This window comes from Phyllobates terribilis, unplaced genomic scaffold (genome assembly GCF_046119375.1).
Source record: "Phyllobates terribilis strain yellow unplaced genomic scaffold, ASM4611937v1 Scaffold_7__3_contigs__length_470593459, whole genome shotgun sequence".
Taxonomy (NCBI): domain Eukaryota; kingdom Metazoa; phylum Chordata; class Amphibia; order Anura; family Dendrobatidae; genus Phyllobates; species Phyllobates terribilis.
The window spans coordinates 333,213,671-333,241,557 of NW_027362767.1; the positions used below are offsets into that span (position 1 = coordinate 333,213,671).

The 27,887-nt window shown below is 39.8% G+C and overlaps 1 protein-coding gene across 3 annotated transcripts in view; it reads right to left on the minus strand.

Annotated features, from left to right (window-relative positions):
- AFF2 (ALF transcription elongation factor 2) overlaps nucleotides 1-27,887 on the minus strand; it is a 692,736-nt gene that overhangs the window by 276,529 nt on the left and 388,320 nt on the right. For all 3 annotated transcript variants that reach the window (XM_073641227.1, XM_073641226.1, XM_073641228.1), the window contains exon 4: nucleotides 13,026-13,070. In XM_073641227.1, coding sequence (XP_073497328.1) covers nucleotides 13,026-13,070 — 45 coding nt within the window. The remainder of the gene's footprint in view (nucleotides 1-13,025; nucleotides 13,071-27,887) is intronic.

A 27,887-nucleotide genomic window follows, 5' to 3' on the forward strand; every position in this document is an offset into this window, starting at 1 on the left:
TTAGATTGCGAGCCCCAATGGGTACAATGATGATGATGTCGGTAAAACCGGTAAAACGCTGTGTAAACGCTGTAATGGTGCTATATGAGTAAAATAAATATCTATTTATAGACAGATATTCAACATGGAGATAAGGCCAAGCAACTCAACCAGACATGAAAAATCAGGAAATGAGGTGCAGAAAGATGTCAGTAGATGTTCTGGATCGATGACTGAAAATGTGATATATTTGGCTGTAATAGAAGGCAGTTTGTTTGTCAAAAAGCTGGAGAGCGGTACAATAATGAGTGTCTGCAGGTAACAGTGAAGCATGGTGGAGGTTTCTTGCAAGTTTGAGGTTGAATTTCAGGGAATTGAGGTGAGGATTTGGTCAGGATTAATGTTGTACTTAATGCTGAGAAATACAGGCAGATATTTATCCCTCATGCAATACCATCAGGGAGTCATCGGATTGTGTTCAGATTTGTTCTACATGAGGAGAATTACCCTAAACATACAGCCAAAGTCATTAAGAGCTATCTTTAGAATAAAAAAGAATAAAGAGTCCTGGATTTTATGATATGGCCCTCATAAAGCCCTGATCCCAACAGCAAGTGTGTGTGGGATTACAGAAAGAGACAGAAGAATTTCCACAAGCAGACATCCACAGAAGATTTGTGGTTAGTTCTCCAAGATGTTTGGAATTCAAAAATTTGTAAAATTTGAGAAGAATTCAATCCCACTCAAATAAATTTGCTTCTTTCTCTCTTTATATATATATATATATATATATATAGATAGATAGATAGATAGATAGATAGATAGATAGAGTAGTATATATATTCTATATATGTATGTGTATATGAATAAAATACAGCAAAATTTTGGCCCCAAAAATGGTAATAAAAATAATAAACTCCTTTTCTCAATCATCCACATACTTTTCCCTCTAAGGCCGCTGCTTCTTTTCCTTCTTTAGATTGGCTCTTCATCTGTCTTTTTCTACCTCAAATCTTAGGCCCCTCACAATCATGAGGGGCGCGACACATATCATTGATACGTGGTCACGCAGGACATTACGCACATGGCATGGTGCACATGACTGCGAGGGGCTTAGTTAGCAGCAGCCCATAGGAGTGAAAGAGGAAAGAAGAAGAGCTGATAAGAATAAAGAAGAGGTACAGCAGCGATGGGGAGAAGATATGGGGGAGTACCAAAGAGATTTACTCCGCACTTAATGCATTCAAAACCTCATTGGGTGAATCTGACAGAAATTAATTTCAAGAGCCCGCTAGACTCTAAATAAATTAATACAATATCAACTAACAACTGAAAATATTGTGTTTTTTTTGCACTGGATAAATACAGCAATCTTTAACTACTTCGGAAAAAAAACAATATTAGTATGTAACCGAATTGGGAATTACTGCTGTGTGTTTAACACAAAGATATTCAAGTCCATTCAATAGCTTCTCTAACCTTGAAGTATATCTGAGTGCTTCTCGCTATTCAGCTAGTCCTGGCAAGGATTTAACATACACAAGTACAAGAAGGTGAAGCAATACAGCATACTGCCAATTGTATTTACATTTTTGACTGGTATTTTTCCACAATTCAGATTTGGCTTCTGCAGATGGTGTAGATCCGTTGACATAATAGTTAACAAGCAAATACTGTAAGTCAAAGCCAAATACGGCATTAATCTGTCAATTTAATAGAATAGTTAAATATTTGCCATTACACAATGTGGTTTGGACAGAATTAGAGGCCCTATAGTATAGAAATGTAGCTGACGCTAAGTCAAACATTGGAATAGCCCAACCAAGGATTTTTAAAAATTGAATAGGAAAATTATGTTTTAAGTGATCCAAGGAAATTATTTGACTGAAATTTTGATGTCAGGAAGGATTTTCTTTTTCCCTACAATCACCCAGATAGGTGGGTTTTGCTTTCCTCTTGCTTAAAAGAAGAAATCTAGGAAATCCTAAGGCTATGTGCACACGATCAGGATTTGAAACAGAAATTTCCTGAGCGTTTCTGCATCTCCTTGGCAGGGAAAACACTGCAGAAAAAGCGCACAGCTTTGCTGTGATTTTGATGCGTTTTTTTCAAGCATTTTTTGAAGCGTTTTTGTACATCAATGAATGCTTTTTGGAGCTAAATAAAATTATTTGGTGGGACATAGCCTAAACCCTTGGATTACCATCAGAACTGGGGTGAGTATATAATTTAAATGATTAAAGAATGTGTCTGTTGTATTTCAAATGAAGTGTTTACTCTATGTCTGTGTGTGTATTTAACACTTTAATTAGGTTTGGTCATGAAAAGGACTGATTGACACCTTGTCATCACCAAACAAAAGAGCTAGGTGTCAGCTAGTCCCATTCACCCAATCTTCATTAGCATTTCTATTCACATAATTTATGTGGCAGCTATGAGCTGATATTTTTAGCCTGGGAAGGTGCCATTTGCAAACATGGTCCCTGGCCCTTAACAGCTCACAGCTGTTACATTAGCCGCTACGTCCCCCACCAATCAGCACTCAGCAGCGCTTTGGACGCAGCATATTTTTGTTGCATCCAAAATGTGATGTTTTAATGCCGCACTTTTGTTGTCGGTACATGTGAATCCACCGCATATGACGACACTTCAATCGGTCAAAATCTGCAGCGGAGAGTAGCATGTACACTACAGAAATTGACATGCTACGGGTGAGTTTGGGTACGTGGCCAAGGTCAGGAGCCGCTGCAGGTTTGACGCTGCATGTTTATACAGTGTCAAACCTGCAGCATCCAGATGTTACAGCACAGTGGATGGGATCTCTAGAAATCACATGTCCACTATGCGTGCATATGAGGCTGCGGATCACCCGTGAACACTGACAGGCAATGCATCTTTCAGGACTGCAGCATGTCAAATTCTCTTGCTGAGTCGCTAGTCTCTGCAACAGAAATTTGAGCACTAGAATGTATTGAATGTGGTAAATCTGCATGGTTCAGTGAACACATGTGGCTATACCTGTGTAGAATGCAACGTTTTGGACGCAGCAAAAAATATGAGTCCAAGGCGCTGCTACGTCCGGATCGTGGGCACAGAGCCTAAAATAATTTTAAAAAAATGGCGTGGGCTCCAGCGTCATTTTTATGACCAGCAGAGGGAAAGCCGACCGCTGGGGGCTGATATTAGTAGCCGCGTAAGGGGCCATTAGCCAACATTGTTCCCTGGTTATTAATATCGGCCCACAGCTGTTTGTTTAGCCTTTACTGGCTAGGTTACAGTGGGACCCAAGAAAAAAATTGAAGTGGGGTTCCCCTATAAAATCTAACCAGCAAAGGCTAAACAGACAGCTGCAGGCTGATATTAATAGCCAGGGAAGGGGCCATGAATACTAGCCCCCTCCACGGTTATTAATATCACCCCTCAGCAGTCCCAGAAATGGCGCATCCATAAGATGCACCAAATCTGGCGCTTAGCCTCTGCTCTTCCCACTGCCCTGTAGCAATGGCGAGTGGGGTAATGGGGTTGGGGTTGTATTGGTGGCTGATGTGAAGCCCAGGTTAGTAATGGAGGGTGTCTATAATACGCCCCCATTACTAACCGCGTAGCAAAATGGTCGCCGCTTTTTCAATAAAAGACACGGCCAGAATAAAGTATTTTAATGAAATAAAAAACACTCGGTTCTACAAATTTTTTATTACCCTCTCAGTCCCCGAATCCCTTGATCTCCTGAAAAAAACATAAAATAACAAACAACCATATCCCTCACCTGTCCGCCGTCAACGATGTAGTCCACGATCACCGCCAACGAGTGTCCCACGGTGATCTGAGTCACTTCTACAGCACTGACATCAGAAATCACTGATGTCACTGCTGTAAAAGCCAGCAATGTATACTGACAGGGGTGTAAAATCACTTCTGTCAGTGTACATGCTGCTGGAGTGAGGTCACTGGGGCTGATCAGCTGAAGATCAGCTGATCAGCCCCGATGAACTTACCACCATGGGATAATTCTTCAGAATGTTCCCATGGTGAAGTCACATGACCGATCAGCTGATCGCTGACGTCACGGCAGTGTACTGCTGGCCACTGGGGACCAGGAGGACACAGGGAGGTGCTGGATAGGTGAGTATAATTTTTTGTTTTTTTTGTTTAACAGCGGACATGCCGGCTCGGCTAAGGAGAACTACTGCTCCCTTCAGCAGCGCCGCTCTCGCTGTTATCGGCGGGAGCAACGGTCAGATGAGAGGAGCAGTAGTCCTCCTCTCCCGACCTGGGTACCACCCGCCTTGCGTTTCCGGCGCAAATTCACGCCCATTGGCTTTAATTGAAAAGCAGCAAATCTACAGGTATAGATATTATACCTGCGGGTTTGTTGCGTTTCAATGCAAGTCAATGGGCGCGAGTTTGTGGCGGAAACGCCCGAACAATGGCCATGCTGCGTTTTTTTCCGCCATGGTAATCCTGAGCGGAAATTTCCACATCATGTGCACAGCACATCAGGATTACCATTGCTACAGCTGGCAGACCTATTAACAAGCGCTTTTGCAGCGTTTCCGTGGCGAGAAAACTGCAGCGAAAACTCATCAAAAACGCTTCATGTGCACGTAGCCTAAAGGATGAGTTTTATTTTTTCTTAATGTAAATAAGGATGAAAAAAAATAATCTGAATCTAAAATGAATCAACATGATTTTACCTGCTTTACAAATGAACATAAATTCAGATAACAGACATAAACATAAATTATAAATCCATTGAAGCTACTAAAACACTTCTTTTCTCTAAATACTTCCAAGCGTCTATTTGTTTGCTGTTATGAAGCCAGTGACTATTGTGTAAAAGTTCAGCTCTAGTTTTATGAAAGGCAGATGCAAAGATAATTAATCTATTTACCTCATTACAAAACAATGTCTAATCCAGAAATGTTATTGCTACATTCAAGGAAAATGAATAACAGAACTATGAAAACGGCAGACAGAAATGTGGTTGACGAGAACATCCAAAAAATGAATAATGATTATAGAAACTAGAAGCACAAAAGATGAATATTGCATGCTCTGACCTAGTAGATGAGTAAAGTGAAAAGTATGAAACAAACAGCTGATAGAATGAGTAATGGTCAAAATGGTGAGAAAGGGTTCCAACTTCAGATTTGTCTTGCAAGTAAGCCTTTAAAGGGTTATTACCAACTTTAAAAACTAACCCCCATCCAAAGGACAGGAAAAACCTTTGTGATCAATAAGGGTCCAACTGCTCGGACCCCCACTAATCCTGAGAAAGCTCTTAGAGCACTACTCCAGCATTTTGTTTTTTTTTCAGTGCTAGAGTAACGTTTTAAATGTAAGCCCCTGGCCATATACTCACCCTCCGGCAGCTTCACCTTTTACCGAGGCCATCTTGTCGCCCGTAAAGTCTGACTGGCCGGATGTTAGAAGTTACGTCACAAGAGCTCAATGAGAGTCTATGAGCCAGAACAAGGCTTTCATAGAGATGTATTGAAAAGTGACCTCTAGCTCGCTCTATAAAAAACTGGAGATGCGGACAGGTCACTTTTCGCCAGAGACCGATGGGTACGATGCTGGAAAACTATGGAGGTGGAGGCAGGTGGGTATGAGATAGAGGGCAGGGGGAATACTTTTAAAGCACGACTCCAGTGGTGCAATAAAAAAAATGCTGGAGTGGTGCTTTAAATGCCCCCTTGGAATAGATGAGTGGCTGCACATGCACAGGACCACTCCATTCATTGTCTATGGAACTGCCGGAGAAAGACAATTACAGCCGTTGCCCAACAGGTTTTGGATGGCTAAATGACATACCTTTGAAGAACTTTATGGTGGGACTGGTCTCCTCATCTGTGACAGTCCCACTGAATTACAATGGAGCATTTCAGATCTTCATTCTTAGGATCGATGGGAGTCCGATTGGTCGCACACCCAGTGATCACCTCTTTTGACAAGCTCAAAATAAAAATGATTTGGTGCCAAATGCAGCAAAAATGTCAAGTGGTCTGAAAAGTAAAAATGACAGATATTGGGGCTGATTCATCAAGACTGGCATGCTCTGTCTACATTGTAGGGCTTGGATATGTTAAGTGGAAAAAAAAAATAGTCTTGAAAGATCCCTAAGGCTGGAATAACACATGCTTAAATTTTATGCGGGATCAAGAACAGTTTTGATGTAGTTTTTTTCACCAAAACTATTAGAGAATTGAAAAGGAATAAAAAAAATGGGGATTTAACCTTCCTGCCTTTTGCACAAAAACTGAATGTGTGTTTCCAGCTTCAACCCCTTCACCACCTTGGGATTTTCTATTTTTGCGTTTTCGTTTTTTGCTCCCCTTCTTCCCAGAGCCATAACTTTTTTATTTTTCAGTCAATATGGCCATGTGAGGGCATGTTTTTTTGTGGGACGAGTTGTACTTTTGAATGACACCATTGATTTTATCATATAATGTACTGCAAAACAGGAAAAAAATTCTAAGTGTTGTGAAATTGCAAAAAAACTATAATTCCACAATTGTTTATTTTTATTTTTTTTTACCATGTTCATTAAATGCTAAAACTGACCTTCCATTATGAGTCTCCAGGTCATTACGAGTTCGTAGATACCAAACATGTATAGGTTCTTTTTAAGTGGAAAAAATCCAATATTTGTAAAAAAAAAAAAAAAAATGTAAAAAGTGCGATTTTTCAAAAGCCATAGCGTCTCCATTTTCGTGATCTGCGGCCGGGTGAGGACTTATTTTTTGTGAACGGAGCTGATGTTTTTATTGATACCATTTTGGAAGGATAAGATGTTTTGATCTCTTGCATTTTATTGCAATGTTGCGGTGACAAAAAAAACATAATTCTGGCATTTTGATTTTTTTTCTTGTTAGACCGTTTACTGTTTGGATTAATTCTTTTTATATTTTGATAGATCAGGTGTTTCTGAATGCAGCGATATCAAATGAGTATTTTTTTAAATTCTTTTATTTTGAATGGGGCAAAAGAAGGGTGATTTGAACTTTTATATTTTTAAAATTTGCTTAATATTTTTAAAAACATTTTTTTTACATGATTCAATAGTTTCCATAGGAGAGTTGAAGCTGCAATCATCTGATTACTACACATAGCAGGGCTCCAGCCTTGCTATGCGTAGCAGAAATGCTGATCTGCTTTGAACGCCGGCCACTGGGCGGCGCTCATAGCAGATCGGCAATGACAACCACAGGGGTCTCGAGCAGACCCCAGGTTGTTATGCCAACCGATCAGCGTCCCATGATCATGTAACAGGGGTGCCAATGGGCGGGTCTTATGACGCACTTCCGGGGCGGGTCTTATGACGCACTTCCGGCGCGGGCATGTTAAATGTCAGAGATTGACAGCGGCATTTAACATGTTAACAGCAGCGGGTGGATCAACTAAAAGGTTAGTAGAGACCTATTTGCTATTACTGGAGTTAATTTACAAAAAGCTAAATTCACATTTTCTAGCAAATGAAAAAAAAAGTATACATCTTATTTTTCATACTCTTTCTTTTAAAACATAGAATGTCTTTCTTTTAAGTTTTTCCAATTTTCTTCTTTCTTTTCTCTGCCATATATGAAGAAGCAGATCATAAAACGCGTGGCAATTTTCCCACTATGTGATTAGGGCTTCAACAATAGACATGTACTCTACTGGTTAAACCACCGACACTGTGTAAAATATATGAAAGGACATCTGAAATGTTTGCGGTCTAAATAAAAGCGACCATCACCTTGTCTGTTAAATTGTCTTCTAACACTTAATAGCTGGCGTTCTCCAGACTCTGACATGTGAGTGGCAGCCATTTTTCTCAGCTACGGCTTCTGTGTTATTAAGATTATTGACGAACGGCTTAGTAACAAAGACTGTTCCAACAATAAAATGCTATTGTGGTTCGAATATGTGTTTGCAGACAAGAAATCTAAATGCTAACAGATTTCAGATAAACTATAGGTATCTTTCACCATGGCCAATACTTCATGCCAGGCAATCAATGGATTGCTGACAGAAGAGTGCACAAGTGGGCAAGCGATGCCAGCTAGAAAAAGGCCATATTTTCCAACGGTAAATAACACCGTTTTGAGAACAAACCCAATATTTCTCTTGGTCGTTTCTTTGTTCCGTCGTATTCCTAAAATATCTAAAGTTCATTTATTTACCAGGCTATTTAAAAGTGCCTTCACTCACGAAGTCTCTCGACAGCCTAATGCCAGGTTGCTAAGTTACGATTGTTTGACATCATCGCTTTCCGTGTTCTTCCATTTGACAGGTCCGCATGATTCACTAGGCTTTTTAGCTTGTTACTCACTTTCCCAGTGACGTCTGGATTATCATTGTAAATTCACATCATGACGGCCACTTTCTAGCTTTCCTATCCCACCATGCCATCCTCACCTTCCTCCCTTTAGCATCCATACGAAAATATTTTAAAGCCTTTTTAGCTACTCCGCGAATGTGTAACCTCTGCGGACAGCTTACCTTTTACATTACACTTACTAGAAAAAAATTTTAGCATCTTTCTTAATGTCAGTTTCTATTTTACCGGGAAAATGATGGAAGAGCAAATAAAGGTCTCTACCTGCTAATTGTGTTACATGAAACAGTCACATCAAATAGAGATGGGGCTGATTAAATCCATTAGCACTTTAAACAGCACACAAAAAATGGAAATTGCACATGCAATTTTGACTGTCAAGGGCATTTTTGGCCGGTGATATATATTTATAGAGTGCAGGGTTATTGCAGCTAGTTGGCAGGACACGAGAAAAGATGACTCTGATCACACAGTTAATTGAAACTTTAATTTAAAGAACTGCTCCCCCCCACCTTCCCCGGTGATATAATAACCCTTTCAGAGATACTACAAATGCATGGCTGCCCTGAGCATGCTCATTGGTTGGAGGAATAGAAATAAAAAAAAAAGTGAAAAGAAAAAAAAATGTTATATTTTATAAGGGAAAGTTCAAGAAGATACAGTACAGACCAAAAGTTTGGACACACCTTCTCATTTAAAGATTTTTCTGTATTTTCATGACTATGAAAATTGTACATTCACACTGAAGGCATCAAAACTATGAATTAACACATGTGGAATTATATACTTAACAAAAAAGTGTGAAACAACTGAAAATATGTCTTATATTCTAGGTTTTTCAAAGTAGCCACCTTTTGCTTTGATGACTGCTTTGCACACTCTTGGCATTCTCTTGATGAGCTTCAAGAGGTAGTCACCGGAAATGGTCTTCCAATAATCTTGAAGGAGTTCCCAGAGATGCTTAGCACTTGTTGGCCCTTTTGTCTTCACTCTGCGGTCCAGCTCACCCCAAACCATCTCGATTGGGTTCAGGTCTAGTGACTGTGGAGGTCAGGTCATCTGGTGTAGCACCCCATCACTCTCCATCTTGGTCAAATAGCCCTTACACAGCATGGAGGTGTGCTTGGGGTCATTGTCCTGTTGAAAAATAAATGATGGTCCAACTAAATGCAAACCGGATGGAATAGCATGCCGCTGAAAGATGCTGTGGTAGCCATGTTGTTTCGGTATGCCTTCATTTTTAAATAAATCCCCAACAGTGTTACCAGCAAAGCACCCGCACACCATCACACCTCCTCCTCCATGCTTCACAGTGGGAACCAGGCATGTAGATTCCATCCTTTCACCTTTTCTGCGTCACACAAAGACACGGTGGTTGGAACCAAAGATCTCAAATTTGGACTCATCAGACCAAAGCACAGATTTCCACTGGTCTATTGTCCATTCCTTGTGTTCTTTAGTCCAAACAAGTCTCTTCTGCTCGTTGCCTGTCCTTAGCAGTGGGTTCCAAGCAGCTATTTTACCATGATGGCCTGCTGCACAAAGTCTCCTCTTAACAGTTGTTGAAGAGATGTGTCTGCTGCTAGAACTCTGTGTGGCATTGACCTGGTCTCTAATCTGAGCTGCTGTTAACCTGCGATTTCTGAGGCTGGTGACTCAGATAAACTTATCCTCAGAAGCAGAGGTGACTCTTGGTCTTCCTTTCCTGGGGCGGTCCTCACGTGAGCCAGTTTCTTTGAAGTACTTGATGTTTTTTGCAACTGCATTTGAGGGCACTTTCAAAGTTTGCCCAATTTTTCTCACTAACTGACCTTCATTTCTTAAAGTAATGATGGCCACTCGTTTTTCTTTACTTAGCTGCTTTTTTCTTGCCATAATACAAATTCTAACAGTCTATTCAATAGGACTATCAGCTGTGTATCCACCAGACTTCTGCAAAACACAACTGATGGTCCCAACCCCATTTATAAGGCAAGAAATCCCACTTATTAAACCTGACAGGGCACACCTGTGAAGTGAAAACCATTTCCGGTGACTACCTCTTGAAGCTCATCAAGAGAATGCCAAGAGTGTGTAAAGCAGTCATCAAAGCAAAAGGTGGCTACTTTGAAGAACCTAGAATATAAGACATATTTTCAGTTGTTTCACACTTTTTTGTTAAGTATATAATTCCACATGTGTTAATTCATAGTTTCGATGTCTTCAGTGTGAATGTAAAATTTTCATAGTCATGAAAATACAGAGAAATCTTTAAATGAGAAGGTGTGTCCAAACTTTTGGTCTGTACTGCACATTGCTCCCTACTTCATATATTCATAGACTATACAGGTGATTTAATGCACATGGAGGGACACCCGGGCAAGCACTTTGCTTTTAATGTTCACTTTTCTTGCTGCCGACCATAAAGCCCATTGGGCTGGTTAGCAGGATTGGAGGAAATCTCATGTAGTGGTTTCTCTGAAAAAGGTGTAAATCGATTGAAAGTGATAAATGGCGTAGGATAGCGGAGCCCTGGTACAGATTTTGCACTGGAGACTATAAGATTTGAGTAACATCTGGAGCACTGGCGAACACAGACAGAAAAAGGGCCCTGAACAAAAACAATATAGAGGCACTCTACAGCCCAACAGCATCTCATAATGCACAATTCCACCTGCTTTGGAGGTTGATATGGGCCTCCTTACCTCTTGGGTTCTGTGCGGCTGCCCCTGACCTGGAGCCATATAGAGTATATAGTGCTAAGTATGGTTTCAGATCTCATCCTGAGAGATCAGAAAAGACCTTCCTCATCTCACAGGACAGGATTCCATATTTGGTTCATTCATGGAGCCATAATATGACCACAATCACAACCCCTTGGAGTGATGTTTTATGTGCAAACTTTATTTGCTACCTGGTAACGGCATGTGCTACAAACTGGAATCTATCAAATTCATTATTTTCAGCATTTTGACTCTTAAATTTCCATTCAACGATATAAATATTCCGATAATCGGACACCTTTTCTTTCCTGTAATTGTTGAGAAATTAGATATTTCTACTGCAAAACTAGAGAAGCTCTGGAGAGAGACAGAAGCGCACACAAAATAGGGCGATACCGTCTGGTAAGGGATAGGTATAAGCGATGGTAGCACTCACCTACAGGAGTTGAGTGCAGGCACAACACCTATAAAGGCATGGAAAGCTGCTGCTGCTGCTCCATGGCTGGAGGAAAGCTACTTCCAGAGGTATAATGGCAAAAATAGAATCTGGCACGTTTAGGCGGGCAGTACTGCGGGAATGAAGAGCCTTGGGATCCAAAACAGTTTTTATTAATACCAACGCGTTTCTGTGCCAGACCGGCTCCTTTCTCAAGGTATGAAAAACAAGCGCCACTTGGTTTTTATACTGTGAGAAAGGCGCCAGTCCGGAGCTCCCTCACCCCCGCCCCAAAAATAAACACTTATACTCACCTTTCTTCTCTGTGCTCCAGCGCTGCTGCATCCTGTTCTGCCGGAGGCCGGGGGGAGGAGTGCGGCGCCAGAACACCGCGCTGTCCGGCGCCATTTTGCTGAAGACACTGCAAATGTGTCTTCAGTAAAATGGCACCAGATAGCGCTATGTGCATGCGCCGATCCGACGCCTCACTCCTGCCCCGGGCTCCGGCGAAGAGAGGCACCGCGGCAACGCTCCTCCTGGTCAGGTAAGTATGTAAGTATGGCGCCGGAGATCGCGGTATGCGTTCAGTGTCTACGCATACAGCGAGCTCCGGCGCCATACACTCCTCTTACCTGTAACGGCTCCATGCGTTCCTCTGTCTGGAGGCAGAATGCGGGTCGCGCTTGCGCAGTCTATCGAGGCTTCAGACAGAGGGATGCATCCCCGGTTATATTATAGATGATTGCAATATATTAAGGGGATAAATACTTTGATGGGAGGAGTGCTTCTTTAAAGTCCGCTTTCACACATTGAGCACATGATCAATTATTTCTGAACTTTTTTAAAGATTAATTAACCAATTGTCTATTGCAATCTTCTGGTCTTCCTCTGTGTTTTCATGGCGATCAGTAAAAATGTGTCAATTGACCTTTACATTTTGCCCATTACTACAATCGATTCACTCGAAGTGTCAATGAAACAAATCTGAAATCAATCTACAATTTATCAAGGCTCGAACCTGGCAAATACATTTGTTCTTCTTTAGTCTTAGGAATTCTTTAATAAATAGATCTATTTCAATTCTGTATTGTATCCTGCATGTCACAATGATTTATGTCTTTACTTATAGGAGGTCTAAGGACAGCAGAATACAGACAAAAACAGGAATTCCTTGACATCAATTACAAGTGTGTGTCTTTGGCCACTTGAAATGAGCATGAAAGACATGAAGAAAGTGCTTTCAGCAGAAACTTGTTCCCGACACACAAGTTTTATTATATTTAGAAAATCCCATTGCTCAGACGAGCACATTCCCGGCTGACACCAAAGTCCGTGACAAGAAACCTTGAAGTAACAAGTAGGAATACAGAGTCAGAAACAATTATTCAGGTTATAGCCACTTTTTTCTTGATTTATTGAATTCTGAGACATATTACAAGTGCTGCTCCTGTTATGGTGACATGTTTTATGAACTATTAAAAATCACTATAAACACTGTAAATTATCACTGTACTGGTCTGTCCCACAATTAAAGTAGTTTAAAGAACCCTTCACAAAGTTATGATTTATGGCAAACTTTAAAACTTACCCGTAAGATTTCTTCAACACAACTGGGATCGTTTGGAAGACCAACCTGCGTAAAGAAAGATTTGTATTATTGATGGGAAGAAAAGTTGAAAAAGTACAATAAAACAATATAAGCAGAACTATAGAGCTTATATAACATAAGTACAATCAATACTAAAAATAATAAAATAATAATATAAAATAGTTTGTAACTTCTGAAGAGAAAATATCAAACAAAAAATCAAGTTTTTTTCAGATTAAACAAATGTAACATTGTAATAGTCTATAAAAGATCAATACCCAAACCAGACTTACCAGCAATACAAAAGTGATAAATTTACTTTATTCATTTTAAAATAAAATAAAAAAAACTATCAAAGTTAGCATACAAATGTACTGGCTAAGGGCTCATGCAGACGGCCGTATTATTTGTCTGTGTGTGATCCGACAAAATATCAGATCGTACTCAGACCAATGTTATTCTATGGGGCCATGAACATGTCCAATTTTTTCCTTGGACAGTTACTGCCTGTCTGAGGATGATCTAATATTCTCATCACGCTCGGCCATGAAAGTCAATGAGTGTGCGGAAATCATCAGACTGTACTCGGATGACATCTGAGTTGAGTCCAATTTCCACGCATTGAGACAATGAAGAAAATGGAAAAATCTGGTTCTTCGTCTTCTCCTCATCTGAGAGAATCGGATCACACTATGATCACACTCAGGTCAAGCTCTGATAAGAGTGTGATTAGCATAAGCGGCCCGATTCTCTCCGATGAGAGTCTAAGGCCATCTCACCCTAGCCTAAATGTATTCAATGTAAGGATATGAAAGGAAGAAGGACTCATACAATGGGATTGACATCTATTCTGTAAGGTCCAGTTACAAATTGCAATATAAAAAAATATCTCCTTTATAAAACAGAACTTTTCTATACAGAGAGTACAATAATATACCGTATTTTTCGGACTATAAGACGCACTTTTTTTCCTCCAAAATTTTGGAGGAAAGTGGGGGGTGCGTCTTATAGTCAGAATACTGTATTATGTGTATATACTATGGTGGGTGTGGGGGAGCGGCAGCGGGGGATGAGAGGGGCACAGGAGGCAGCAGCCACCTGCTGCAGCCTACGCTGTGCAAGCTACTAAAGAAAATGAATATTCCCTGCTCCCCACGCCCATGGGGAGCAGGGATCTCATGGGGAGCACAGCATCTCACACTGTGTTAGGGCCCATGGGGTGCCATGAATACCAGGAAGGGGGATCAAGGGGTGCCATGCATACCAGGATGGGGGATCAAGGGGTGCCATGAATACCAGGATGGGGGATCAAGGGGTGCCATGCATACCAGAATGGGGTATCAAGGGGTGCCATGCATACCAGGATGGGGGATCAAGGGGTGCCATGAATACCAGGATGTGGGATCAAGGGGTACCATGCATACCAGGATGGGGATGAGGGCCACGTATACCAGGATGGGATGGGGGCCACGTATACCAGGATGGGATGGGGGCCACGTATACCAGGAAGGAGGGGCCATATATACCAGGATGGAGGATATTAACAGAATTGGGGGACATTTTTTTTTCCTATTTTCCTCATCTAAAATCTAGGTGCATGTTATGGTCCGGTGCGTCTTATAGTCCGGAAAATACGGTATACAGTAGATCGTGTAAAAGTATTGTATGGCTGTGTTGGAGACCAATAGTCTTTCTTCTGCCACCTATGGACACACATACACATCTCCTTGTAAAACAAGAAATAAAAAGGATATATCCTCATGTAGTGGGTTTGCTGTAAAAAAATAATTGGCAGCAAATCCACAAGAGAATCTATAGTGACAATCATGTGAATTTTGCTGCCGATTTCAAAATGGAAAACCTCCTCACCTCATCTCTTGTAATATGTCATGAATGTTGACTAGAAACTGTAATAATATTGTTAAAATTTTGTATACTATGTTTATATTGTTTTATAGTAAAAATGTTGTGTTACTAACCCTAGATACTTAGGCCCTGATTCATCAAGACCAGCAATTTTCTTGCCAGTCTTGATGAGGAAGCATTGCGGAGTCAGACGCTCCTGATTCATGAAGAGGTGCACGACTCTTATTCTGATAGTTGGACTTGGAATCTGGAAGAATTTTTTTCTCTAATACTGAGCTATTAGTATCTGCCCTATGGGATTTTTGCCTTTTTCTGGATCAACATATTGGGCTATAGGTTGAACTTGATGTATTTTTATGTTAAGAAATTGCTTTAATTAGTTAGACAGCATGAATTTAAACAAGCTTGCGTTTTCTATCTGGTTTCATTTTCCTGTTGCAAGAGCTTTTATCTTACACAGTGTATAGCTTGTTTCCAAGGAGAACAACAATCAAAGCCTGGCCGAATGTGTGCAGTAGTCATATGCAAGGCTAAAGAGTTAACTCCTAAGATGCCAGCCACTTCCCTCCAGATCATTAATATCTATACAGCAGTTATGTGCTCACTTCATTTACTCCCCCCTCCCTGTTAGTTCCTGGCCAATCTATTCTCAGCAGTCCTGTGTAATCAAAATTCCCAAGGTCCCACCATCAGCAGTTTTTCTAATCATGAGCTCACCTTACTGAGCTGTGTGCTTGTTTATAGCCACTGTTATCTCTATGTAAATATACTGATAACAGTGTACACTTCAGAACAATGACAGACCAATAATGTGGTACAGTAGCCAGAAAAGCTAATGACCAGAACTGTTCTTCAAGGAGGAGTGACCGCTCCCTCCAGCAACCAGGAAGTAAGGAGACTGCAGAACTGTGAGCTACTCAAGTCTCAGCCTGAAAATACCCATTTAAACTCCCATACAGTTTATAAATGAATGCTAATTTGCCAAGTAGAGGACATTTGTTTCAAGTCTGGTTATTTTATTTCATTAAATCAAAGGATATCTTAGCCGTACATTCTTTATAGTCTTAAAGTATCTCATTTCTGAAAAGAAATGATTGTTGAAAGTAGCTCATTTTCTTTGGCTTTCAAAGCTTTATTAATTAATTGTGCATCTCCGCTAGAGCTAAATCCAGCAGCTAATGAGAAATAAAATGAAACTAGTTAAAATACTAAAATTGAAACTCATAAGTAATGTGTAAGGTCTAAATTAATGAGCAGTAATACCAAAGCACAAACCGTCCATAAATTCAAGTTTTTTTTTTTTTAACTCTGTTATTATATTTAACAAGAGTCATTGCTTCTTTCTTAAATTATCATAATGAATTATACCGCAAGAAAGTTATACAAATAAAACCACCTACTAAATAGCATGACATGAGCACAAAGGGATATCGTTACGAGTTTACGCGAGTAATTATAGTGAGGAGCTGCTCCCATAGACTGCAGCGAAGCATTTTAAAAATTCTGTCATCTTACCATATAACATTTCCTACAACTCTGAAACACAATTTCACATGCTGTCCTATTTAATAAAAAAAACTGCTCATCCAGAACTTCCTGGTTCATTACCAGAATGACATAACTACAGTTACAATAATAGTTATACAGGTAGAACAAGAGAAGAAAAAAGGACAAAAGATTGTTAACAAAAGTAAAAAAAAGTAAAACAAAACATTTTTCAGAAAGCTTATTACAATGAAAACCATTGTAAGCATGAGACAGCAGCCCAACGTCTTTACACAGGAGGACAACTAATAGACTATTATTGCTATTTTGTCTTTGTTTATTTTCAAGGCCCTTTTTTATATAAGAAGAGCCTATGGAAAAGGGCTGAAAAAAGAGCAAACCAAGAGTATTCTAGATTTAAAAAAAATGACAAGGACCTAAAAAAAATACACTATATGAGCACAAAATAATTCTCATTCCTTGTTTTGTACTTTGTATTCACCTATTAACGTTCCAACAAGCAAAAAAAATGGAAGATTTTATGAGTGTGTGTGGGCAACCTTGAGGTAGGTGCACACATCTTTTTTTAAGCACTTTGTGCCTGAAAAAGCAAGAAATGAACAGAATACACAGCAATGTATAAACAACATTGCTGTGCACATGTTCAGTCTTTTGTTACCTCTTTTAATGGCTTCAGGGTTCAGAAATTGTGAAATGGTTAAAAGAAGTAATCTCTTCATTCTTAGGGCGGCTATACTGAAAGTATAAGGAAAAAGCTACAGAAAAACTGCCAGCAAGGTAAAAAATCTCAGCGTCTCCACCATCAGAATTCAGATGTGTGCACATACTCTTAGGCTATGTTCACACTGAGTTTTATGAAGAGTTTTTTGAAGCAGATTTATTTCAAAATCCGGTTCAAAAAATGCTTCATGAACACTTTAAAATGTCCTTCTACTCATTTCCTTGGGAAATCCACTTTCCTACTAAAAAAATGTTTATTGAAGAATTCATGATGGCGGAAAAAAAAGTGTGACACTTATTTGTAGTGGATCCTGATGGAATCGGCTCAAAACAAGTCTGGAATCCACTCGAAACAAGTCAATGTCAAATCAAAATGCTGCAAGACACATTTCAGGAAAAAAGAGCATTTCCTGAAACTGTTTCCACTAGAAAAAACTTTTTTTCAATATTGAACACCTCAAAAAACTCTATGAACATAGTCTTAAAAAAGTATTCATTGACAAAACAATGACAGCTAATCCTAAGGGCGCAGTCAGAACGAGATCAGATCTCAATGCTCGGACTGGCCGGCGACTCTCCCGATCGAAGCGTGGAATATGTGAAGCTGTCACGCTCAGGTCGGTAGCGCCGCCGGCCAGTCCGGGCATTGCAGTCCGATCGATCCGGGTCCGATTTATATGAATGTTTGACTGTCCTCTTAGGATATTTTATCAATGTTTAGTTAGTGGGGGTATAACTTTAGGTTTTCCAGTATTTATAAAACTGAGTTATGAGTCACAGTTAGGCCCTCATTTGTTCTGATAATCATTGGAGTCCGGGGGATTCAACACCCCAATGTCAAAACTACTACAGCCTATCCTAAGAACAGTACACTAAACTTTTAGTCCTGGGAAACTCCTTTTTTAGTAACCTCTTACCATACAGTGAGTGCGCTGTAATCATTCCCAAGGCACTTTAATTGACAGCCTGCTCTGCAGTGTGTGTGCAGAGTGTGTGCTGCGCAGGCTGTCAATTAAAGTGCTGTGGAAGACTGCAGCATGCTCATTGTATAGTAAGCAGTGACTGGTGCAGCTCCCTGCACGGCCTGGAAGTGAGTGGCTACAATGAAAATATGTCAATTTTCTCCCTGTAGCTGCTCTTTCAGTAATGGCTCATGCACATAACTGTAAAAATTGGACAAGTGCTATCTACGGTTTTGACCGAGAGCACTCGTCACCATGTTAGTCAATGAGGCCATGCACAGGTCTAATTTTTTTCCATGAACCGAGAGGAAAAAAAATCACAGCATACAAGATGTGCCTACGATAATTGGAACACATTCGGCCATTCAAGTCTATGAGTCCGTGAAAATAAATCAGACCATACTCGGATGACATCCTAGTGCGGTCTGCTTTTCACAGACTGACAGAATGAAGAAGGTATAGAAACTTTTTTTTTTATTTTCCACTTCCTAGAAAATAGTATCCCACTCTGATCAAAATGTGATTAGAATAATCAGACCGATTTTCTCGGATGAGAGAAAAATGGTTGTGTGACCCCGGGCCTAAGGCAGCCAGGAAGGATTTAACGCTATTTACCCGCAGATAGATAACCTTTTTTTGACATCACAGGTTCCCCTTAAATATTCCCACAGTGAAATGTTGTTGGTTATCAGAAAGGTCATAAATTAAAATCAGCGTGATAAATAATTCAACATCTTAAAAAAACCTAAATATACAAAAAATATTGCAGTAATGGAAGCAGATACTTGGCAACTTATCAAGTAACGTGAATTATCACATTGCATAGAAGTGTATAAAGCTTACTGGCCAATGTAGAACCTTTAGGTTACAGACTGGACTATTGCTGAGGATCACAGCCCATTGTATTAAAAGTATGTGACACCATTTGAATGTTGAGTTACTACTAACTTTCCTGCATAGAGTTGTAATTTCAACAAGGGTATCGAATATCGAAGAATTATAGTCATTTACATTGGTTAAAATGGGGCTTCCGGTCCAAGTTTGATAAAGAGTGGTATTCAGGGGAGGGAGCTTATGTCTTACTACAAATCTGACTGCTCTTATCAAGTCATTCCACCTGCTGCTGTCCATTCTTTACAAGACACACCAACCACATTTCTCGTGGGTTAACAGAAGAGCCATGAATGAAGGAAGAGAATTTACATCGCAAAATATTCATTGTGAATATCTGAAATAATTGATCTAGAGAGAACATACATTTACATATTATAACTTACAAGACCAGCTCACTGCTAATGTTTTTCTCTTCTTCGAGTTTTGCCATTTCCCTAATGCTCCAAAGTAGCTAACAGGAAATGTATTAAGATGCATCTAAAGTTAGGTAGGATAGGGTATAGATACGACACGGGAACAAAGCTATTACGGAAGGATCCCCTAGGTTGCGGTCATAGATAGGGGTTAATAACTGCTAATACTCATGCTTTACTTAACACAAATACTTATAAATGTATCATTTTTGGTTTCCCAATCATCGGCACTTTTATGATCAATAACGCCGCTCATCCTAAGCTAGCGGGTCATAAATAAATGTCAGCACTGTTAAGCTACTTTTTGTTTCCCTGCTCATTGCTGGATGCAGAATGTGATTTACAGCTTCTTCACACAAGATAAAATCACAGTAGGAAACATGACGATATCTACCGCCTGGGACCTCCTGTAAGTTGGGCATCTCATGGAATTCTGAAGGACCTAGCACATCCCACAACTAGCCCCCGTGTGAGCTCATCAAGGGGAGATATGTGGGCATAGCATTGAGCTATTAAAAATGAAAGTTTGGGTCTCTGTCTTCATTCTGGAAGACATAAATTCGCTGTGAGTGTTCAATTTTCCCAATCAGAATACTTTATTGGATACCAGTTACAGAATTACATGGGTGTGCGCTGTTCAAGTTAACATCGGCTAGCACACTGACCAATGTAATTCAATAGGACTGTTCAGATGGCAAGTTTTTCACACAGACCAAGTTTATTAAAAAAATCGCAGTATGCACCAGTGTCTATTCAAGTGTATCAGTGTACAAAAAAAACATCTGATCCCATACGCATCATCCGTATTGTATCCGAATTTTTACGCATACATTACCATTTTTATAATAGCAAACTGTACTTGATAATATACATTTTAAACTGTTGATTCATAAATACATCTGCCATACTGATGTCACAGAGGTGTAAAAAACAGGCACATGAATTGCACACCGATTATGTATTCTGGGTGAAAATGTAACTATTTTTAATGCTTATCTGATACCGGCCTAACTAAGAATCTATCAGTGTGTTCAGCCTGATGGGAAGTTTGTAACTGTTTCTTACTGACCTTCTCTGCACTGATTTTTGACCACGGATCATATCATAGGAGACATAAACTTTCATATGATCATAAATCCGCTGAGAGAAGCTCAGATAAAGACAGATAAAACAAGATGCAACTCTCTTCCAGAGCAAGCTCACCGATGGATTTTTAGTTAAATCATTCTGCAACTAGCAGCGGAAAGCAAAAGCCATAGAAGACAAATGGTGTAAAAATTTTAGTGAAGCCCAATATTAAAAATTTTTTTTTTTTCAACACCTACATACACAAAATAGGCGACTATTAGTGACCTCTACTATTACTAAAACAGGGTACCCAAGTGATAGTCACAAACAGGGCTTGACTGTCAGCTCCATGGACTTCAGCAGTGATCGACTACTAATCCACTCAAGCTCCTCACTGTGTGGCCTCGTGCAGAAGACTATTTATATTGGATGAGTGCTTTCTATGGTTTTGACGGATAACACTCGTACCCATGTTATTCTATGGGGCAAATCATGGATGCAAGCACGATTTGCCTCCAAGGATTGGTTGGTACTTGCCCATTTAAGTCTATGGGTCTGTGAAAAAAGTTGGATTGCACTCCGATAACATAATGGAGAAAGTGGAGAAACTTTTTTCACATCCTTTTCTCTCCACCTCCGAGAAAATCGGACCTCACTCTAATCAATTTCTGATCAGAGAATGTTTGGCTTAATCAGATCATTTTTCTCGGATGGAGAGAAAACGGTCCTGTGATTCTAGCCTCATCGTGTAGTGTGGAGGAACAGGAGGCTCGGGAGCCTTGTTCTAGTGAGCAGTGGTGGTCCAAGCCATGAAGCCTCCAGCAATCTGACAGTTATTATCTATTCTGTGGATAGGTGATACATGTGCACCTGAAGACCAGTGTTCTGGATAAGTGCTACCAACCCAAAGTCACAGCTTTTTGGTTCACAAAATTTATTGTACTAGTTAAAAGATTAGAAACAGACCACACCCAGATCATATTGAATTATCAGAAGCTATATACGGCTTTTTACAGATTGACATTGCAGTGGTGGCAAAAAAAAACCCAGATGGTGTACTTAACCATAAGAGAAGTGCTCTACGTTAATGAAATGTGCCTTATTTTAGCAGTAGAATAGCAAAAATCCCTAGTGTCGAAGTTAGTTAGACTAGTAATTTTTTTTTAACACAGTGAGATGCAACAGGAGAGACATTGTTTCCTGGCTATGCATTCCTCAAAATAATAATAAAAAAAAATCTATAATTCAATGTCAAATCATTAAAGTAACCAAATTCCTACAACAACCAAAAGAAGCTCAAGAGAAAACCACAAATCTTGAAATACTTGGCAGAACTGATGCAAGGAAACTTTAGGCTCTGCATTAAGGTTTTCAAACACAAAAGCTAACAGGGCTGAACATAGGGTAGTGCATAAAACATGTTTTCAGTATGTGCCCTCAAAGTAAGTAAACCCTACTTATATTGCATTGTAAATGGAAAATTGAGGATAACATGCAGAGCGCTGTGGTTTATGATGCCGAACCAAATGGCAATTAATCTTTACACTACACAGCATGTGGCGTCATGTAAAGCCCTGCGATGTGATCACAGTGAATTTTTTACTGGGAATGAAGACAAGAGGATAAAAAGGTTTATTTTAATCATATTTGTATGCAAATTAGGTTAAAGCAACAGATCCTCATAAAAGAAGATCAAAATGGCAATTGACTCACCAAGGGGCTTATCTATAGAGGAAGCAAAGGCAGCATTCACCCCTGGACCCTGGTGCCAAAGGGGGCACTAAGACTCCTTTGTAATAAGCCAACACCAGTATCATAAAGACTAGAGATGATGGATTTGTAACATAGTTTTTAAGGCTGAAGGAAGACTAAGTCCATCTAGTTCAACTCAAAGCCTAACATGTTGATCCAGAAGAAGGCAAAAAAAAAACCCATGTTGCAAACACTAAGCTCCACATTGGGGAAAAAAATTCCTTCCCGACTCCATACGACAATCAGACTAGTTCCCTGGATCAACACCCTATCAAGGAATCTAGTATATATAACCTGTAATATTATACTTTTCAAGAAAGGTATCCATGCCCTTCTTAAATGTTAGTAGTGAATCACTCAATACAACATCATGCGGCAGAGAGCTCCATAGTCTCACCGCTCTTACAGTAAAGAATCCGCGTCTGTGATTATGATTAAACCTTCTTTCCTCCAGACGTAGAAGATGCCCCCCATGTCTCCGTCTCTGGCCTCAGAGTAAAAAGATCAGTAGACAGGTCTTTGTACTGTCCCCTCATATACTTGTACATAGTAATAAGATCACCCCTAAGCCTTCCTGTTTCCACAGGAAATAACCCCAAGTGTAATAACCTGTCTTGGTATAGCAGACCCCCCAGTCCTCTAATAACCTTGGTCGCTCTTCTCTGCACCCGCTCTAGTTCAGCTATGTCTTTCTTGAACACCGGAAACCAGAACTGTACACAGTATTCTAAGTGTGGTCGCACTAATGACTTGTATAGAGGTAAAATTATGTTCTCCTCATGAGAAATCAAATTCGAAAAGAATTTTATGAAATTTGCAGGTCCTGGCGAATTTGAACAATTTGAGATTTGAATTGCATGATTCGCCCATAATATGCCTGCCTCCATTTTATACATGGTAGTATATGGTATGGCTACCCCATAGTGCTTTGCAGCTATCACATCTCATGGTATAGCAAAGCCAATAAGGAGGGATTATAATACCCTGTATAAAAGCCAAGGCAGGGAAAGCAACAGTAGTTTTAGGGTGATTTTAGGATAATGAGAGCTCACAACTTAGCAAAATAGATAGTGTCAGGGATAACAGCCGAGGGGCACAGATCCCACCGCTGTCACCAGTTTGTCAGGGGAACGCAACTCCGCTGCCTCCAATTGCCAGCACAATACTCAATACGTTGACGAGTGATGGACAAGGCCGCGGCTGTTTCCACTACTAGGTTATTGAAGAATTCACAGTGAGCGTATAGTATATACATCACTGATTACAATGCATGATATATATACATATGTATATGTATATACAGTATATATATATATATATATATATATATATATACATATGTATATATACACTGCTCAAAAAAATAAAGGGAACACTTAAACAACAGAATATAACTCCAAGTGAATCAAACTTCTGTGAAATCTAACTGTCCACTTAGGAAGCAACACTGATTGACAATCAATTTCACATGCTGTTGTGTAAATGGAATAGACAATAGATGGAAATTATTGGCAATTATCAAGACACCCTCAATAAAGGAGTGGTTCCGCAGGTGGGGACCACAGACCACATCTCAGTACCAATGCTTTCTGGCTGATGTTTTGGTCACTTCTGAATGTTGGTTGTGCTTTCACACTCGTGGTAGCATGAGACGGACTCTACAACCCACAGAAGTTGCTCAGGTAGTGCAGCTCATCCAGGATGGCACATCAATGCGAGCTGTGGCAAGAAGGTTTGCTGTGTCTGTCAGCGTAGTGTCCAGAGGCTGGAGGCGCTACCAGGAGACAGGCCAGAACACCAGGAGACATTGAGGGGGCCGTAGGAGGGCAACACCCCAGCAGCAGGACTGCTACCTCCACCTTTGTGCAAGGAGGAACAGGAGGAGCACTGCCAGAGCCCTGCAAAATGACCTCCAGCAGGCCACAAATGTTCATGTGTCTGCACAAACGGTTAGAAACCGACTCCATGAGGGTGGTATGAGGGCCCGACGTCCACAGATGGGGGTTGTGCTCACAGCCCAACACAGTGCAGGACGCTTGGCATTTGCCACAGAACACCAGGATTGGCAAAGTCACCACTGGCGCCCTGTGCTCTTCACAGATGAAAGCAGGTTCACACTGAGCACATGTGACAGACGTGACAGACGCCGTGAAGAGCGATCTGCTGCCTGCAACATCCTTCAGCATGACTGGTTTGGCAGTGGGTCAGTAATGGTGTGGGGTGGCATTTCTTTGGAGGGCCGCACAGCCCTCCATGTGCTCACCAGAGGTAGCCTGACTGCCATTTGGTACCGAGATGAGATCCTCAGACCCCTTGTGAGACCATATACTGGTGCGGTTGGCCCTGGGTTCCTCCTAATGCAGGACAATGCCAGACCTCATGTGGCTGGAGTGTGTCAGCAGTTCCTGCAAGATGAAGGCATTGAAGCTATGGACTGGCCCGCACGTTCCCCAGACCTGAATCCGATTGAGCACATCTGGGACATCATGCCTCGCTCCATCCACCAACGTCACGTTACACCATAGACTGTCTAGGAGTTGGCAGATGCTTTAGTCCAAGTCTGGGAGGAGATCCCACAGGAGACCATCCGCAACCTCATCAGGAGCATGCCCAGGCGTTGTAGGGAGGTCATACAGGCACGTGGAGGCCACACACAATACTGAGCCGCATTTTGACTTGTTTTAAGGACATTACATCAAAGTTGGATCAGCCTGTAGTGTGTTTTTCCACTTTAATTTTGGGGGTGACTCCAAATCCAGGCCTCCATCGGTTAATAAATTTGATTTCCGTTGATGATTTTGTTGTCAGCACATTCAACTTTGTATAGAACAAAGTATTCAATGAGAATATTTCATTCATTCAGATCTAGGATGTGTTATTTGAGTGTTCCTTTTATTTTTTTGAGCATTGTATACATATGTATATATATATATATATATATATATGTATATATATATATGTATATATATATATATATATATATATATATATATATATATACCCACCCCTGTACGGTCACTATCAGCTCCATAATAACACAAAAAAAGAACCACTACTAGCTGCCACCACCAATCGTTTAAACAGGCCGACTGGACACCCGTTACAGGTAGCATATTGCTTCAGGGGTGCGGTTTACAGAGCAAGAGGAACAGAGCTATTAAATTACAGATACAGTTGAAATCAGAAGTTTACAAACACTATATAAAAAGACACATATGTTTTTCTCAATATCTGACATGAAATCAGAATAATTAGGATTACCATAATTTTTAATATTTGCCAAATGCCAGAATAATGAGAGAGAGAGAATGTTTTAAGGCATTTTTATTACTTACTGCAAAGTCAAAAGTTTACATACATTTCATTAGTATTTGGTACCATTGCCCTTAAACTGAATGACTTGGGTCAAACGTTTGGGATATCCTTCCACAAGCATCTTACAATAGTTGGTGGAAATTTGGGCCCATTCCTTCTGACAAAACTAGTGTAACTGATCCAGGTTTGTAGGTCGCCTTGCTCACACTGCATGCCCGTGCGTGTGCATGCCCTTTTTGCACACCTGTTCTACTAGTCCAATTTGACAACCATAAACATCACATCTATACTATGGCATGCTTCCAAATGTTTCTGTCTGAATTTATATCCATATATATTCTTATAATGTTCTTTTTGGAAAGGGTTGAATAATTGGGTTGAAAAGATTCTCAAAAGTCAATTACAGTGTTGTACAAAATGTATGGTAAAAGAAAATGGCAATGGCAATGGACAGATGAAAAAGAAAAAAATATCACGGCTAAGGATGTGTAAGCTGCTAGCAGTATCAGAAGAAATAGCAGAAGCATCACCACCACCACTGGTACCAGCTGTCTGAGCATTAGTATTACCAAACACAGGACAAATTGGCCTCGTTTGTCTCCGGCAAACGTATTGGTGTAGAAGAAGTTATGGAATATATGGCACATCAGTAGTCTCAGTCAAAGTCGAATATTGTTACCTCTGGCAGCGACACCGTCAGTTTGAATCAGTGTTTTGCACAAAATGGTCTGCTGATTTTATTATGAATGACTAAAGGATAATTTTTGGACCTTTTTTTAAATAAACACGAAAAGTCTGTCAAAGCACATTATTTAATGGGCTGTTGGATACTATCAGGTTATCCTCTGTTTTTTATGTGAAGGTAACAATGACATTTCTATGGCTGTGTTTGTTTTAAGTACATTGAAATGGGTTTAATACAGTCCTAGGAGACCTCAGACGGTTAAACACGTGTTTTCAGATTGATTAGACTACAAATAATCTTTTTTTTTTTTTTCAATTTTGCCAAACCAGGTGAATTTGAATTTCATGTCATGTCAGGTGAGACACATGGTAGGTGAGGGCAGTGTAACAGACTTTGAATTGTGGCTAAGAGCTTTAAGTTACATATCTGGACTCAAATACTGTAAATCAACCAAATAGTTCAAACAGTATAAAAAAACTATTTTTACTGCACAAAAACATTCCCAATAAATGGACATTTATGATTATACTTTTTTGCTATGATACCTAAGACAGAACATTCTGTGATCAGATAATATTTACTTGCATTGCATTTTGATTTCTACACGTTTGCAGTATATTTCCAGCTGTTTTTTTTTTCCCATATCTTTGGATCAACTATAATAAGATATTAAAATATCCACATGCAAAGCTTTTTTATGTTCTTGTAGCTTTGGGGTATAAACCTCAAAATGTCTGCTATTTTATTTAATGTAGGACTTTGAGATTTATTGCAGGACTTAAAAAAAAACTCTGGAAGAACTTTGTCTGGGTATCAATGCCCCAAAACATTGTTAAAATTAAAAAAATGACACAAAAAAATACATGATATCTTTTAAAAGTCTTTTAAAATATAGCTAAAGTGAAGGAGTGAAGGTGTGTGAAGGAGGGATACAACAATTCATATTGAATTTTATAGTTTTAAGTGTTTCAGTAGTTTATGATGTTAAAAATGGCCAATAGATAGATACATCTAGCTTAAAATGGGGTCATGCTGTGGATGGAGAAAGTCTCATATGAACTACCATGTTTCTATCCCTGACAGTGAATATGCAGTTCTTCTAATAGATGTGGGTCCTTCAATATACTATAAATGCTAACCCTTTTAATTTGGTTCTTAAAAGTTTATAAGGTAATGGGGCTTGAACAAAAATTGCAAAATCAAGTGTATCAATGGTCTAGTAGTTTGCAATAGCCCTTACTGATCTTTGGATCTCAATGGCATAGATCACTATCGGTTCGCTCCTGCCTGCATGGAAATTTTGCAATTCTAGAATTGAACAGTTTCCATACCATGTCTAAGAACCATATTCTCCTTTTGTGAACTTTCTGTATATGTGTATATTATGGGATAGCATGAAAATCATTTCCTAAAAAATCTATTGTCATAATGTTTCCCTTTGTGAGCAGAAACATTGACCCGCAAGTATTCTAGTCTACTTGTCATATGGTTGTGTTGAGCGGCTGCAAGAAATTTTCTTTCTTCATTCTCTTCCACTTATTTCGTAATTGCTCATTAGAAGACTGATCCTGATAACGGACATAGTTAGTGCTTTATGTGCATTTCTTTAATATAAAATTTTAATTTCCCCAAAAGGATGGACATATACACATTATATATACTGTATATTTATTTTTACTGT